General features: G+C 40.9%; 1 protein-coding gene across 7 annotated transcripts in view; it reads left to right on the top strand.

Annotated features, from left to right (window-relative positions):
- MCPH1 (microcephalin 1) overlaps positions 1-18,168 on the top strand; it is a 251,127-nt gene that overhangs the window by 47,526 nt on the left and 185,433 nt on the right. For all 7 annotated transcript variants that reach the window (XM_027597818.2, XM_027597817.2, XM_027597820.2 and 4 more), the window contains 3 exons: positions 4,141-4,284; positions 5,154-5,243; positions 7,291-8,472. In XM_027597818.2, coding sequence (XP_027453619.1) covers positions 4,141-4,284; positions 5,154-5,243; positions 7,291-8,472 — 1,416 coding nt within the window. The remainder of the gene's footprint in view (positions 1-4,140; positions 4,285-5,153; positions 5,244-7,290; positions 8,473-18,168) is intronic.

Genomic DNA, 18,168 nt, shown 5'->3' with positions numbered 1-18,168 from the left:
GGGGCAGAGGGAGAGGGAGAAGCAGGCTCCCCATTGAGCAGGAGCCTGACGTGGGGCTCGATCCCAGGACCCTGGGATCACGACCTGAGCCGAAGGCAGACACTTAACCGACTGAGGCACCCAGATGCCCCCGTCTAGACCTTTCCACTGAAAGCCTGGCACGATAACTAGGATCTCTTCCCCTGACTGGTCCTGAACTCCCATTTTCATCTCTCAGTGAAAATACACCACACATAACTTTCCACCATTTCACAGAAGAATTCGGCTTCACTTTTAGCATCCTGCCATTTGTAGCTTCAGAATTGGGCAACTTTCTTGAAGATAAAATCACATACATGCAAGGATCTGTTTTCTACTACACCCTGTTTAGTGGGATTTGGTGCCGCAAAGCCTTTGGTTTTCTCTTTAGTTTGTTGATACTGATAAACACTTAGCTTGTGTCTTTGTTTCTCAGCAACTTCTCTGTGCCTGGTCAAAGACTGGACCTTCAGCCTCTGCCCCAGGGGTCTTAATGATGAATCCTCCTGGGGATAAAAACATCCACTGCTTGTCAGCTGGCCTCTCAGTGCTCCTTCTTTCCAGAGTCTTGACTCCTCTGGTCCTGGTCTCTTCAATAATTCCCTGATGCTTTTACGCAGACATTATTTGTATTTTATATAGATTCTATATTTTCTTTTTCTCTGTGTAGGCATTAGTTGGCTTCAATATACTTTATTTCTTTGTCTTGAATCATTTGTAAAACCTTAAAGCACTTGAACAGTGGCATAATCACTGTTGTTTATGGTTGCGTTTTGCACAAGGCTACAGATATCACGTTATGAACTTGGGAGATCTAGATAGCAACAAGCTGCTTCTCTGGAATCCAAAAATAGGGAAATTTTTGTCCTGATGTGTTTAATCATAGAATCATTTCTATTGTTTTTTTTTTTTTTTGAAGCGTAATTGACCGAACAGTAGTTTCAACTGTATGGTGTAATGATTCACCGTTTGTATATGTTGTAAAATGATCACCACAAGTCCAGTTAACCTCTATCACCGTATTTACAAAGCATTTTTTTTCTCATGATGGCACTTTCAAGATCCGGTTTCCCCAGCTACTTTCAAATTGTAGTATGGTGTTACTAACTGTAGTCACCATGCCATACATTACATCCTATGGCTCATTCATTTTATAACTGGGAATTTGTACCTTTGGAGCCCCTTCACCCATTTTGCTCATCCCCCCACCCGGGGCCTCCGACAACCACCAGTCTGTTCTCTCTACCCATGAGCTTTGTTGTTTTGATTTTTGTTTTCTCATTTTGTTTATAGATTCCACATATACTAACATCATACAGTATTTATCTTTCTCTGTCTGACTTATTCCACTCAGTGTAATGTGCTCTAGGTCTATCCATGCTGTCACGAATGGCAAGGTTTGTTCTTTTTTATGGCTGAATAGTATTCCTCTGAGTGTGTATGTGTGTGCGTGTGTGTGTGCGTGTGTACATACCCCATTTCTTTATTAATCCATAGTGGACATGTAGGTTGTTTCCATGTCTTGGCACTTGTAAATAATGTTGCAGTGAACCTGAGGGGGGGTGCAGATATCTTTTTGCATTAGTGTTTTCCTTTATTGTTTTTTTTTTTTAGTGTTTTCATTTCTTTCAGGTAAATAAATACCTAAAATTGGAATTACTGGATCTTTTGGAAGTTCGATTTTTAATTTTTTAAGAAAGCTCCATAGAGTTTTCCACAATGGCTATACCAATTTACATTTCCATCAAGAGTATGCAAGAGTTCCTTTTCTGTACGTCCTTGCCAACACTTGTTATTTCTGGTCTTTTTGATAATAGTCATTCTAATATGTGGTTGGAATCTCATTGTGGTTTTGATTTGCATTTCCCTCCTGATGAGTAGTGCTGACTCTTTTTTATGTACCTGTTGGATATTTGTATGTCTTTGGAAAAATGTCTTGTTTAGATCTTCTGCCCATTTTTAAAATTTGATTTTTTTTTTTTGCTACATGTATTCCTTTAATGATTTATAAAAATACTTTACAACATCATGAAACTCTAAAGTACCATATGTGTTTTTTGCATTTCTCTTTTTTGCCTTTTTCACTACCTAAATTCAGTGTTTCAGACCAATCCCAACACATCAGTGATACATGTAAGCAATTTCGGTAACTATATAATGCATGGCATAAAAATAAGAAGTGCTAATTCCTCTACTTTTTTGTTGTAGTGTATATTGCCATATTACAAATTCTCTGTATTTTGAAATTTTTCATGCAGAATTATCAAGCTTTATTTTAAATCTGTCATGGTAATGCAACAGAATTGACTAGAACATTTAGCTTGTATATACAGTGCTGCCGGATAATTTCCAAAAACATTGCCTTTATCATTTGTTTTTGTGCTGAGTCATCCCAGTGCCTGAGAATCAGGCCTCTTTTTCTTGGTGCCATGCTGGTCCCTCCCTAACAGCCTCTCACTAACTGTTCTACTCTGCTGCTCCAGCCAGAGACACATGGAGTAACTCTTGACATCCCTTTCTGCCTGATGCCAGTTACCCACCATGATCCTTACCCCCTGCTTCTGGATGATTGCTTGACTCCTCCGCCGATCTTTCTCTAAGCATCAACCCCATGGGAACCCTCCTAGCGGCTCCTTGACTGGTCCCTAGAGGCGCTGTGTCCTCAACCACCCATCAGCTGTACTTGCATGAGAAGGGTGTAAACCAGAAGTCAGGTGCACACCCCACCCAGGGCTTCTACTTCCTCAAGTCATCGTAAGGAAAAGTATTTTGGATGGAACCCCGTGTTTCACCTGCCCTGCAGCACCACTTGCCCTCTGTGGTCTGGTCAGGTCAGCCCTTGTTACCACTGTCCTGTCAGCTTTATACTCTTGCTTTTCGGGCCACTTTCTTACACCACAGTAATGGTGTATTTTAAAAGAATTTGGCAAAATGGTACTGAAAAAAAACTTTTATCTTTTTGGATCAAATTTATATCTTAATAAAAATTGCCTTTTAAACACTAGAAATATAAGGTATTAAAGATACAACTGACATGCCTGCATATTGGCAGAAGTGTAGTTAGAGTTGTTCAGGCTTAAGAGTTGCAAAGAAGATACTGAATGATTCTTGGTCTTTTTATTGGTGGGTGAGGGGAGGTGGTCAGAGCCCTGAAGCATATGCCAGGTATGGATTCCAGAAAAACACATACCTGTGCACCCACACCCAGTTTAGCCATCATTTCATGGCTGACGGACTCCTGACCCCAAAGTTGATATGTGTGTCTGTTGAGGGTCGGAGAGGGTTGGTTAGTGGTGGTGGTTTCTGAGACCTAGAGTTAACACTACTCTTAGAGGCAGAACTGTTTCTACACCCATCTTAGGTTCTCAGCTCATAGAACCTTAGTGCTTATGTTGAACAAGGAGAGGCAATTGTGGAAAAGTAAGATATAAGGGAACCAAAGGAGGATAAGAGGTCCTTTAATAAGGCCTGATTTACAGAATTCTCTTGGCGTCAGCTCCCCTTCTCTGGTGCTAAAGTGGAGAGGGTGCATCTTTCAAAGGGGAGTTTTATCTCCTGCCTTCAGGAAGAAGCTTGGGGTGGGGTGGGGAGTGTCAGAGCGCCTTTCTTTCACCTGCTGTGATTTAAGTGCATTCTGCTCAAAATAATCCTTATGCCAAAGTGACACGTTTGGGGTGATGTATTCTGTTGCTCTTCATCAGCATTTAGGAACCAGATTGCACTCTGCCTTTACCTTCTCACTAGTTGTGTGATCCTGGATATAAACAAGTTACTTAACTTTTGTGTCTTGGTTTCTTCATCTTTACATGGGGAGACTGATAATCTGATGCACTGGGTTTGGGAAAGGTTGAATGAAACAGTGACGTGTTGTGCTTAGCCCAGTGCCTGGTGCATGACATTCCTCAGCAAACGTTAGCCAGCAGTTTTCGCACCAGTGTTACTGCTCGTGGGCTGGTGGGCTGAAGATAGACTTGGTAGCAGTGGGTAATGATGTTGCAGGGGACGAGGAAGACCGTGGGTGTGGGGGGAGGGGGTTGTTCCTCGAAAGGAATCCTATTGTTGAAGTATTAAACCTTCTGGCCTTTTATTTTTTTAGCTAAATAAAGTTCTGTTTATTTTCAGATAATGATGTACCTGTCCTCTTATTTGAATCTAATGGCTCATTGATGTATAGTCCCACAATTAAAATGTGCAGCGGCCAGCATAGTCTAATGGAGAGGAGATTACAGGAGATGAAGGAGAAAAGGGAGAACCTCTCCCCTACCTGTAAGTGCTTGCATTTTATAAAGTGAAAGGCAAATTGTTGGGTGAGTAAGTTGTGCTAGAAGGGTTTTTTTCTCTTTACCTAGGTATTTTAGTTTCTTGATTCTAACAGATTTTTATCTATTTCTGGGTAGACTTTGTTAATATTTTCTTCCAGAAAATCTTATGCTTCATTGAGATTTTTAAAGCCTATGTCGAGTTTATAGTTTTAAAGCATATATTCTAAGCACATATTGGGTGTGTAGTGTTGTATGTATAGGTTGAGAATCCTATTTTTTATAGCCCCTTTGTAGTTTTTAAAATCTCTGGGGTATTTTCCTTTAAAAAAAATAATCAAGCTCTTCTTTTGAGGGAATCTGCTTTTAGACTAAGTATCTCATGCCTTAGTTTTTGTTTTTCTTTGTTTCTGTTATATTAAAAAATTTTTTTTAAAGATTTTATTTACTTGAGAGAGAGTGAGCAGGCTTGAGCAGGGGAAGAGCAGAGGGAGAAGCAGGCTCCCCACTGAGCGCAGATCCTGACATGGGGCTTGATCCAGGGACTCTGAGATCATGACCTGAACCGAAACCCAGAGTTGGGTGCATTGACCAACTGAGCCACCCAGGTGCCCCTCAAAATCTCTTCTAACTTTATATCCTATGGTTTAATCCTTTTTTAACCTGATACATGTAGATTATTTTTTATGAATCTCATCATCCGTAATAGATTTGAGTAAGTTTTTTGTGCTTATTGTTTTGTAGTAGGTCTGGGAAATGAAGGACCAGGTGTAAGTCGATGTTTGTGTGGAAGAGCAGAATGTGTTGGCTTATCATGGGCTTCATCTACTAACATGTCAGAGTTGTATCTGATGAAGTGTGCGATTATGTTTTCAGCTTCGCAGATGCTTGAAAAGTCTCATGATAACCCAGCTAACTCCCCATGTGAAGCTTCTTGGAACATTTCACATGATACTTTGTGTTCAGGTAAAATTATTTTCTTTTCTGTGATATATTTAAACTATGAGAACATGGTGATTTTCTTATTTGGAGTATCTTCTGATGTCAAGAACAGTTGGTTAAAAACTAGAATTCATGAATTTTACCCTGAAATTAGGTATTAAAATAAAAAATAGGTATTGTAATACAATTAGGGCATAAGAAATTGCATGAGTTAAACCTCCTTTTTGGCTCCTACAGTTTTTCTCTTAGGCATTTGCTTTCTTGGCACAGAATCAATTGCTCATTTTTTTTAAAAATTCATGTTCTGTGTACTAACTTGCATGCAGTATAAACTGTCTTACCAAGAACAGTGTGAGAAATTCTTGTTTCACACCATGGGTAAAGACTCTGGAACGTGTGACTGAAGGGGGTCAGTGAGGTGTGTAGACATCATTAAAAAAATTAGAAGGTAAATGGCAGAATTTCTGCCTAGAAGCAGAGTGTTGGAAAGAATAAAATTAGGGTTTTATATTATACGTACACTTGAAATGTGGGGGCCCGTGTTTCACTTTGAATGATAATTTTTCATGCTTATATAGCTTTCCTTTGAGTAAGTTTTAAGAAATGTGATATAACCACCCAGTGTCACCCCTTCCGTAGAAGGGCCCAGGTAAGTAGCAGTGCTCTGAAAGCCACAGCAGTGACAGGTGACAAACAGTGGGAAGGTGTCAGGAGTTTAACCACGGCTTCCTGTAAGTGGGGTTTATTCTTATAATCTCTTCGGTGTGTATCAAAATTACGCATCTGTCTTAAATAATCTCTTTTTATTTTTTACTCGATGTTCTTATATAAGTTGGACACGAGTGGTAGTAACTAACAGATTTCGTTTTTCCAGTGTCTTATATCCTGTACCTCATTTAATTCTCTCACTGGCCCTACGAAGTACATACCATTGTCACTCCCTTTGTGTCCATGAGAAAACTAGGCCAGAGAGGTCAAATAGCTCGTAAAAGTTGACATCGGTTGTGAGTGGCTAGCCCAGGATTCGAACTTCGGCAGTCTGACCTCAGAATTTATGCTTCGTGACATGCACACTGCTTGTCAGCTTTTTGAAAAGTGTGTTAAGCTTGTTGAGCTGCTCATGCTAAAATTGGCTTGTATCTCTAGCTCCTCACTTGGAGACACGCAGGCTCCCTGACTTGGCGTGGGGACAGTGCCACCCCTGCTAGGGGCTTCCCTCCACTCCCTGCTGGTTACCTCCGTTCTTCTTTAGAAGGAGAGCCTTTAGTAGTTTTGGGTTAAAGGCTTCAGATTCCAGAAAATAGTGTCTGTGCTCCGGGAGCTTCTAGGCTATTGAGAGGGACAGATAGGAATACTAATAATAGGACACATGCTTTTGGGAACTTCCGGCAAAGTTCTGCGTAACAGAGGAGGATGTGTGTAACTAGCCCTGGTGAACTGGGAGGATTTGGAGATTTTTCAACATCTGAGGTGGGTTTTGAGTAGGATTGACCCAGATTAAAGCGTGGAGTGAAGGGAAGGCCTGGAAGTAGAACGTGTGTAGTTTTCAGGAAATGGGTGGCAGCCTAGCAATGCTCTCAAGAAATGTATAGAACATGTGGGAAGTCAGAACCATAAGATCTCCCAGGTGGTTTGCTTTTGAGTATAGATGCAGCATAGAGGACAGGGAATTCAGGTGGGCTGCTTCGTGGAAGGCTAGACCTTGACGTAGACGGTAGCATTGGTTCTTACCTTTTAGAATTATTGACCTCCTTGAGAATTTAATGACAAGGTGTGGATGCTTTTCCTGGAAGGAAGTGCACATGTCTATGAATGTTCAGAAACTGAGCGTAACAGTTTTAGAGGTTTGTCCCCTCCCCACAGCCCCCATGCCCTCGATGCCCGGTTCCTTAGTGAGAAATGCTGGCCTGAAAGGTGTCCTCAGGTGGAAATGAGAAGAACCAGGATATGGTCGGTACTCTTTTTAACTAATAACTATGTTTAAGAAGTGCTACTTTATTGGTTAACCGAAAGTTACTTTTATAATAATTGAAACCATTTAAAAAGTTAATTCTTTGTTAATACTTTCCAGATGAATCCTTTGCTGGTGACCTGCACTCATCTCTTGATGATCTTTGTGGAAACACGAGATGTGGAAGTCAGGAAGGGAAACTGGAAGGAATTATGGATGAAATTAAAAGTGATGTGTGTGTTTCTTCACCTGCATTGGGAACAAGTAGCATCCATTCATCAGCATCTCCCGGTTACCTCAGTCAGTTAACACCTCGGAAACCCATGGGTAGTCTTTCCAAAGAAGAGATTCTTCTGCCGGGAGATCCTGCGGGTGAGGTAGTCACCCCGGACAAGCAGGGAGCAGCCAGGATGGTGTTTGACGAGAAACACAGCTTGTCCCCTATGTTACCTGCAACCAAACGCCGCCCTTCGGGACATTCACGATCCAAGAGCTCCTCAGCAAAGAGAAAAAGAACATCTGAGAACTCAGATGCACCCCGCGAAGAGAAACTGAAGAAGAAGAGGTGCGGTGGGAAGCCTGCCGGGCCGCGGGTGCAGCTGTGGACATCGGGAAGCCACCTGCAGCTCCCAGCTGGGCCTGCTGTTGAGACTCCTGGTTGTGGGGTGTCCTCGTACGATGATTATTTTTCACCTGATAATCTTAGGGAAAGGAGTTCAGAGGCTCTTCCTGGATTTCAGCCATCTTCAGGCCTTGCTCGGTTCAGCTGCAGGGGAGGTCTTTCTCAGAGGGAGAGAAGAAACCTACTGCAGATGGCTGACTTTTCCTGCATTGGTAAAAATCCCAGGTCAGTTGACATGACCAATGTAACAGCAAAAACTAGCTGCGGTCTTCAGAAGCCTACACAGCACACAGCAGACATGATATGGGGTTGCCTGACCTCTGAGGGAATGTGTGCCGCTGAAGGAACCCCAGGCTGTTGTCAGCAGGCTGGTGCTCAGAGAAGAGCAGGCCCGCGTGCAGGAGGGAACAGATGCTGTCATGTGGATGATGATCCCACTCTGCCGCAGGGGCATGGACGGGAGGGACTTGATGGCGATTTCACTCCTCTGGAAGGGAGCAGCACGGAAATGAAAGAATTGCTGGACGTGAGAAGCGTGCAGAAAGAAGATAGCACTTCTCGAATGTGGAATTCATCTGACGGTGAAAAGCAGCGTGATCATGAGCTCGATTTTGTGGGTGATCGTACTGTGGACAAAGCTACAGAAGGAAGGGAACCGTCATCCAGTGGACACGATGGAAGTATGTGAATCTCCTTTACAAGTACCTTTGTTGCAGGAATATGTGCTGGTGTGCCCGTCTTGTAATGTCATCATCACCTTTCCATAATTAAATAGTTCCTTTTTTCCTTTTTTTAATTTTAAAGAATGTGTGTGTGATATTTTCCAGTGATGCATTCTGTAGGGATAGGTGCTTACCCCCCTCTGGAGTTTCTAGGTGCCTGGGTCCAGTCTGCTGTTAGGAATACATCTCTCCCAAGCCTTTCCGTGTAGGGGCCAAGAGCCAGTGATGCCTAATGTGAATAGTTGACTGGAGCGGACACTCCCTTGTCTCTGGAGCCTCTTACAAAGATAACATGACCTTGTGCACAGAAGCATTCTGCTAGAGGAATGAGGCTGTTTATTTTAGAAGGGAAAGTAAGGCAGTATAGGTATCGAATCCGTCAAGAAGAGAGAAGGTACAAGAAAGTAAATGTGCAAATACATTATCAGTATTTATTTTGAAGAAACTTTGGGCAATGTTAGTTATAAAGAAAAAAAAACATTTTTGCTCAGGGTAAGAAGTTCATTGTAACAGGCCTTGTTTGGCTTCTATTTATTTTGCTTTAAGTGTATCACTTAAATAGATTTTCTCCTGTGTGTAATTTAATTGTGACCATCGTAACGAATTCTGTAATTGTGGTAATTGTGTCAAAAGTAACAACATTAGAAAACATTTCACACTTTCTGATTACAAGCACAAATAAATGTCAGCAGTCAAAAGTGATGAAATCTTGAACTTAGCCATCTTTACGTAAAGATTAGGCTAAAATTTTTATAAGACCAACTTTATTCTTCAATTTTTGTCTGCTCTCACCATGATTTTAACCGCCCTTTTCAAGCTGGAAAAGTTATGGGTGTGGAAATAATCACTGATGTGTATCTTTTGCTTGGGTATAAATTCCCCAAAATAGTCTCATGTAAGAATTAATTTTGTATGTTTTTAACCTTATTTTTTATATCTTAGCTTTCTGAAAATATATAAAATTTGACAAACTATTTTATGTTGGGTTAGGCTTAGTTGTGTTTTCAAAATATTTATTTTAAAATCTTGTTGACTCTAAGGTTAATATAAATCAGTAGATATATAGAATTGTTTTGGTAGTTAAGAATATCCTGTTCTTAAAGCTTACATTCTCATTTTTCTCAGTTTTTATCTTGTTTATTTTTAAAGCCTCTGAATAATATTTAATGGCGTGCGAATATAAATTAAGTGAAAAAAAGGCTGGTTTCAGACAGTGTGGTGCACCCCATAACCCCAGTGTTGTTAAGATAAGAGTGCAGTTCTCCTTGGAAGCAGGATGTTCTAGGACTCAGCCCCGTGTCCACCGTCCCCTGGGGCCTGGGGCGCGTGGAGGACCATGAGGGGCAAGCACTGGGCCTTCCAGGAGACTTCAGATTTCAGCATCACATGATGGGGGCTGTCACGGCAGTGGGGTGCAGCCAGGGCCCTGCGGTCACTAAATTTTACTCAGAGATGGAACAGACATTCTGTGTGGTCTAATATAAAGATATCTTTTAGAGTTGCCTTGTTTTATGTCATTCCACAGAGACAGAAGATCATTGCATGTTAGGGCAGGAGACACTTAATGTATTGTCTAGCCTAAATCTGATCCCTTCGTTTTAGAGTGAGAAAATCAAGACCCCCTGATGTTTTAAGTAGTCTATGATCAGCCCAGCTGGTTCCCCACCTCTGTCTGGGAGTTTTCCGCAGACAGGAGGGTAGAGCCTGCAGCTTCCTGTCAACAGTCCGTATGTGCTGGAATTGGGGATCGGTAAAAATACTCTGTACATCAAGCGATACCTCCAAATCCTCTATGTTGAAATAAAAGTCTTTTTTGTCAGTTTTTGTTTGCAGTTCACTTGTACTCATTGCCCTTGTTGATCTCTAAGGTAGATAGTGTGCAGTTAGGGTCACAAGAACAAGTTACAGGGAGGTTCACTAACAAATATAAGGAGAACATGAACAGAGAGAAACTGTTATTTATTTATTTTTTAAAATAATCTCTGAAATTGCATTAACCAGTAATTTTTTTGTTTTTAAACTTCTCTCATTTTATAAACAATATGCAAATATACGCTCACTGTAACAGAAGTTGCTAAAAAGAGGAGATTTTCCTGTCCTCCTGCTCGCTTACCTCCTTCTGTTGGTTCCCCGACATGTGTGTGTCCCGAGCACCCATCTAGCTTGCTGGGAGGTGGCAGAGGAGGGAACGGGGTGTGTCTCTCACAGAGGTCACGCCTAGTGAGGAAGGCATAGTGGAGAAAGGTGAGCACAACGTCAGTCTGCGAGCCACGTGACAGACACAACCACAGCCGTGCAGGCAGTTCTCAGGGGCGACCTTAGATCTCAGGCCAGGCAGCAGAGAGGAGGGAGCCCTGTAACTGCTCGAATCACGGGTCAGGCTGAGGAAACCGCAAGTACAAATGTCCTGAGGTAGAAAATGCTTGCAGGGACTGCACAGGGGCCAGTGAGGCTGCATCTCACTGGGCTGAAGGAAGGCTGGGAAGAAATGAATTAGAAAGGCAGCTGGGAGCCAGATCCTAGGGCTCGAGTACCTGGCAAGACTTGGAGTGGTTTGCTTTAACTGTGATAAGAAGCCCCTGGGGGTTTTACACAGGGGAGTCGCCAGATGTAATTTCTGTGGTTCACGTCACCCGGGATGCTTCATGGAGAACGAACCGGTCAGAGTGTCTGCTAGAAACAATGCTGCCAGTGGTTCAGTGCATTTCCTTCCAGGCAATGTGTGTGTGGGTGCGCACGCGTGCATGCCCAACAGGTACAAGTAGATGTTTCAAGGGGATTTTATTGCATCTACAGGATTATGTTATCTTACTAAGATTTGCTTATTTATTTATTTTAGGGAGAAAGAGAGCCTGAGTCGGGTTAGAGGCGGAGGGAGAGAGAGAATCTTAAGCAGATTCCACACTCAGCACGGAGCCCGACTCAGGGCTCCATCTCACAACCCTGAGATGAAGAGTCGGACACTTAACCGACCGACTAAGCCAACCAAGTGCCCCTTAAGATTTGCTTTTTCAAAATGTTAGATATTTCCATACTGGCATCAGTAGAGTAACAGATCTAACTTCATTTTTTAATATAATCCACTTTAGGTGGGTCAATGAATTTTTTGTGTAATGAATCAGATAATAACTATCTCAGGCTTTGTGACCCAGGAGGCAAAATCAAGATATGTAGGTACTTACCTTAAGAGAAAAAAAAGACATTTTTAACAGAATTTTTATTGACACAACTCACATAAAATTGAGTGCAGTTTTTTTTTTTTTTGTAATATAAGTCTAAAGAGAAGAGCAGAATTCTATTTTCGGGAGAGGAATAACTTTTCACTTAATTGGGGTTCAAATTGAGTGTTCCCATCATCAAAACTGATGGCAAACATTTAGTGAGGTAGACATACAATAAGATTTTATGTGTTTTCCTTTTGAAAATGCCTTTTCATACAGATAGGTACTGCCCAATACTGCTGTCAGTCCATAAGCAGATGGTTTTCATCAAGCACGTTCATTGCATAGAAGCTGTTTTGGAAATCTGTTAGAGTCTTCACTTGGTATGTGGCTTTCAGTGTGTTCTCACATTGCAGATGAATCACTTCCAGTGAAGATTAGGTGGAAGCTCCTCAGTATTTGGATGTTCTTGCCTCGAGGCTTAGAAAACCTGGAACGGTAGCTTGAGTGCAGGGAGTATGTCCACATCACATTTTCATGGGAGTGGAGATCTCGCTTCTTGCTGTGACCTCTGACACCACAGGACAGAAACTGTATAAAGCTGCTTGGTGTTACTTAACTGTTGAGATGGCTTTCCACCACCCGTAGCACTGCTCACCAGAGCTCTTGAGACCGCTGCCTGAGACTGATTTTAATTGCCGAGTAGGTGAAAACTGACCGGTCCTGCTGAATCAGTGCACAGTTGGCTCCTGCTTGTTTCTCCATGACACAGGGGGCTGAGATGCTTCCAGTGGTGCCTCATGGCCATTGGCAAAAACAGAAGGAAGCCCTTTCATACCCACACCCTCACCTTGTCCATTGGTTTAATATGCAACTTTCTTCTTGGGTGTGCTTGATAAAATTTTACATGTCAATACACACATTTGCTGTATCTCAGCAGTTTGGCCCTGGCCGACTATTAGATTCTTTTTCATAGGGAGTGGTCACCAGTTATTAGAGTTTGATGAAGATTAGACTAGACTCTTCTAGTCTCAGACACACAGACGTTAAACATCTACTGGCAAGCAGATGGAGAACTGTCCACAATACAGACCTGTATGCTGAAGTCCCAGGTGTTGTCCTTCAGGTGAACCCTCCATACCTTATCTGAAAGGTGTACTAGCCACAGACAAAATTCTAGGGTTATATTTCTGTAAACTTGTCAGCATCAGGCCACCAGATGTCCTTTGACCCTGCAGTTTCTCATAGGGCCGTTTAGGGATCAAGTCTTGGATGTCATCCCCAGGGATACAAGCTGCAGCTCATGCTGCGTTATTCATACATGGGGAGAGGGATCCCCTGTAATATATTAGTCAATTCCAATTTTCTTGAGTCCATGAATTTAACTGGAGAAACATCTCTGACATCCATTATGCTGATTAACAAACTGATGACATCACCAATTATAGCTCATTTCTTTGATCCATTTTGCCAATTAGCAAAATGTCTAATAACAACTGGGCGGAAGGATTTCTGGGGGTTGTCTCTTGAGTGTGGTATTTGTTAACCTGTTAACTGACCACTCCTGGAGTGGCTGTTTTGGATGGAGGAGAATTAGCACACATATTCGTATCATATCGTCTATGCTGAAGCACATATTTAAATTACCTCACAGCCTTCATGATAACGATGTTCTTAGTGCATTCCTCCCTGTGAGAGAACACATCGTGTCTGCCTGACTTCCCTTGGTCAGTGGTCACTGCCTGTAGCTCTGGGTTGGGAAGGATTATGAGGCTTCATCCTGGCTTTGCAGGAAAAAGCACGTTAAATAGTACTATTACTTAGAAAATGATTAATATGGCTCAGTAAGGGGACACCTGGGTGGCTCAGTTGGTTAAGCGTCTGCCTTCGGCTCGGGTCATGATCTCAGGGTCCTGGGATCTAGCCCTGAATCCATCTCCCTGCCCAGCGGGGAGCCTGCTTCTCCCTCACCCTCTGCTGCTCCCCCTGCTGTGTGCTCTCTCGCTGTCAAATAAATAAATAAAATCTTAAAAAAAAATTTAATAAGAATGAAGCCCATCCAGTCATAAGCATTTAGATATTCATTATTTTGCATATTCTGAGTATTTCTTCAAGAGAAAGTGTGAATTAACTATTGTACCAAGTAACTAGGCATACCTATATATGTATTTCTTAAATATTTTAAATTGAAGAGTAATGATTGAATCTTTTGACAATTCAAGTAACACACAAGTATTGAGAAGAGTATTTCTCTCAAGCCTCTTCCCCACAACCTGTCAGTCTACTCACTGTAGGTAAGCAATCCCAACAGCTCAGCATAGGTTGGTCAGCCTTAACAGGAAGACTGGCTATAAGGAAGGTGTTAAAATCTATTCATTATTTGATTGATTTGTTCATCTATTTCCTTTATTCATTAATATGTTTGCTATTCACCTACAATGTCCAAAGTATTGGCATAAATATAAGGGGAGATAAGGTTGATATGAAGCTCTATCCTTTCCCTTAACAGAGCTTAGACAGGGAAGATACAGTCGAGATAATCATATGCAAGTATCAGGGAATTTGAAAGATGTTACTCCAATGATCTCTACAGTGATTATAAAGGAAAGTATTCCATATCTTTTGGTGATCATGATTAGATTTATTTTTGAATTCATATTTTTTAGATGAATATATATATATATTTTCCTTTGGTTAGCTGGGTTTTGTTTGCATAGAACACATGAATAACTTGCATGTATCTCAAGTCCCAAAAGTATATATGGAAAGGATTTCTCCTAGGAGTCTTTTAAGGCTCTTTCTACAGTCTTAAGGTTTTACATTCTACGTTGTTCTTAAATAACTCATTATTCAGATTTTAGGGACTCAGAAGAAATTTCCTGGTGAGATATTGTTAAGTTTTGGGATATCCTTTTACATGTTAAATATATGGATTCTTAAATGAGCCTTCAGAAACCTTAAGTCTCTACCCATTTTGTGTTTTTTTTGCACCTCTCTCCCTTTCCTAGCACCTAGGTTAGTATGTCTTTATGCTGCGTTAGCCTGGTTTTGCCTCCAAGCATCACTTAGTATCAAAACCACCTCTTAATCGTGCTCATCCCTGTTAGGTGAGTGGAGGTAGGATTTAACTAATTCACACTGAGAAGTGAATGAGTTCTCTTTCCAACCTTCCTGGATGTGTTTGTATATGATGATATTGTTAACCCAAACAAATTTCTAATTGATGAAATCTCAGGCAGTATAATTTAACAGAAAAAGTTTTGGGGCTGTGAGGGTCTCTACTCTCTGACCATTTTCTTGAAAACTAAGGGAATCCCTCGTATCATGAAGTTGGAATGACAATGAAGGGCGGGACAGGAGTCTAGGATTTTCAACCTTGACCCGTAGACGGCTGATAACATTCATCAAACAGGGACCAGGGTTGTGTTGTTTGAAATTTCTCTGCGACATTCAAGATAGAAGTCTATTAGGTAGTTGGATATATCAAATCCTACCCTTGCTGGAACACACCTCTTGGCAAGAGACGTGGAGTTGGGACTGTTGAGTAGGGGATGACGTTATGGGACATGTTGAGACCACCCTTGGGATGTGAGAGGAGAGCTGATGACCACCTTGAGAAACTGTAGCACTTGAAGCAAACAGCAAGAGTCATCAGAGGTGGGCCAGTGGGGAGATGGAGAGGAAGTATTTGTTGCTGGGCTGTGGCAAGTAATCAAATCTGGCCGCTCTGTCCTACTAGCTTTTACAGTTACTTTGCATTTTCAGCTGCTTATGGTTTACTGAAACATCCTTAAAGGAAGCATAGTAGCAAATTGCTGTAGCAGAGTTTGCAAGATGCTGTTTTACATAACCACATAATTCAGGGGATTCCCAACTCATGATGATTCGACCTAATAATTTTTTGACTTTACTATGGTGCGGCAGCAATATGCGCTCAGTAAAATGTACTTGGAATTTTGAATTTGCATCTTTCCTGGGGCAGGCGATATGCGGTGTATACCCCGTGGATATGTGGTATAACGCCCTTTCCATACTATCTTGTGATGCTGGGCAACAGCAGCAAGCCCTAGCTCCCAGGACAACACAGAATCATAACAGTTGATAACCGACACACTGACAACCATCCTTTCCTCACACAGCCATTCTATTTGTCACTTTCAGTACAGTATTCGTTAAATTACATGAAAGAGTCAACACTTAATTATAAAATAGGCTGTGTGTTAGGTAACATTGCCTAAATGTAGCCTCTTGTAAGTGTTCTGAGCATGGTTAATGTAGGCTAGGCTAAGCTATGATGCTCAGTAGGTTAGGTGCATTAAGCGCATTTTGACTTCCAATAGTTTCAACTTAGAATGAATGCATTTATCTGGACATAACCTCATCTTAAGTTGAGGAACATCTGTACTCATATCATTTTGTGATTACATTATGTGAGAAAACGTGAAGATGCCATTAGTAATATTAGTCTTAAGTTTTAAGAGGTTATGATACATTTTTTAGACCTTTGTGTTTACAAAATGCTTCACAACCTATTGCTGGCTAGAACTGAGGCAGGTGGCTATAACAATCTTTTTCAACGTGGACACACTAGCAAGCGGGAAACTTACTAATGGTGCGTTAACAGGAGTGCATTGGATTCCAAATTATATCTGTAGTCCTCTACTTTTCTTATTTTTATATACTCTTGCTTTGAGTAAACATTTAGATTTTTTTTAAATGAATGGTGGGTATAATTAATATGTATTCTAATATTCTAATTACTTGTAATCTTAGATCTTAAAGATGAGAAACATTGTATCCATATCCTGCTCTAGAAATTAGAAGTTCTAAGCATTTTCAAACATTGATTGTGGAACGTAGTGGAAAGTAATGCATAGATAGATACTCTTACCTTCGAAATGAGTAAAAGAAGCATAGAATAGCTGGATCTTAGAACAGACTATCAATTTCAGAATACATGTCCAATAGCCCATCTCCTCAGTAAGGTCTGTGGTTAGCTTGCTGGGAGAGAAGTGGAATATACCTCAAATATTAAAGATCACCGCGGAGACAGTGGGGTCAGCATGTGATCGGTTTGAGTACCTCCAAAACGGATTTAGTATTAGGGTTTAGTATAAGGTCATTCAGAACCTGACCTTAACACACTTTTTGGGGTCCAAGCTGCAAATAACAACAAGTAGTTTGAATTCAAGATAATATTTAACCATTGTTGTGCATTTTGTTTTAACAGGAATCCTATTTTGTTTTTATTTTTTTAAGTTTTATTGGTATGTAATTGGTATACAAAAAATTGCACACACTTCATGTAACAACTTAATGAGTTTGGACATATACATCCTGTTTTTTGAAAGAAGAGTTAAAAGTTTCAAATCAGGCCCTCCAAAATTAATCTTACTTCTTTTATTAGAGCATCCTATTTTATTTGAAGCATTCGCAAAGCAGTCATTCTCATGTTGTATGATTTTTAGTTTCTGATGGCACGTAGTGTATTTTTGCCTTGTATTATATTCACTTTCAATGTCTACACTGTCTATTGGGTTGTAAACTCCCTAAGAGTAGGATCAGTGTTTGTGTATCTCTGCATCTCCAGTGGGTAACCCCTGATTATTAGACATTGTTGATAAAAGCATCAATGACTGACTAGTTGGATGATGTTGATGGTGGGTTGTGTGGAGTGGCTCACCATCACTTTGATATGTCTAGGACATGAGTGTCCCCTAGGCTGCTATTTGCCTTTTATGCATTATTCTGTTGAGACCATATACGTGATAGCTGGTATTCTTAGTCTTCCTTCAAAATACCAACTAAGTCCTATAATAGGTAAACTATTTTGGGAGGAAAGAGAGATGAGTAGCAGATTCAAAGCAGACATATCATACTTCATTGTGGGTTACGTAGGATTTCTATACTGTTCAGCATCTAATGAAACCACATTTCACCTGACGAATGTCTTCTTTTTGGTTTGTATGTCTTCATGGCAAGATGCTGGTTGGAGGTGGAAATTTGTGGGGAATAGAATCATCTGTCACTTGTAGGTTGAAACCTAAAGCTTTGTACTGTACTGAAGACTGTTTTCTAGAGTAAATCTGACCCCAAAGCTGAGATTACTTATTTCCTCTAACACAGAACTGCTTTCTCTGAGTTCGTTTTGGATCATTATGTAAAAATCTAAAAATTGGAGATGGAATAGTGCCTAAGTTTTGGGCATATGTTTTCTTGCATTATCCACCGGACAGATGGGATACTGTATGTAGAACTGGTTCATTGTCACCTGACAGGCAAAAATTGTTTCTGACCCTTGAGTTAAGTGAATTGCTGGGGACATTGTAGTGGAATAAACTCAAAGTTCTGAACAGACCTCACAGAGCAAGTATGCAACGTATGTTTAAAAGGACTAGTACTTTCATCTTACCAGTATGCATAAATTGATCTTTATTTTGCTTAAGTTGCATTAGTATTCAGTCCATGTAAAGTTCTAACATCTTCAAATCCT

The sequence above is a fragment of the Zalophus californianus genome, chromosome 2 (assembly GCF_009762305.2).
Source record: "Zalophus californianus isolate mZalCal1 chromosome 2, mZalCal1.pri.v2, whole genome shotgun sequence".
NCBI classification, from domain to species: domain Eukaryota; kingdom Metazoa; phylum Chordata; class Mammalia; order Carnivora; family Otariidae; genus Zalophus; species Zalophus californianus.
This window is presented reverse-complemented; position numbering and strand designations above follow the sequence as displayed.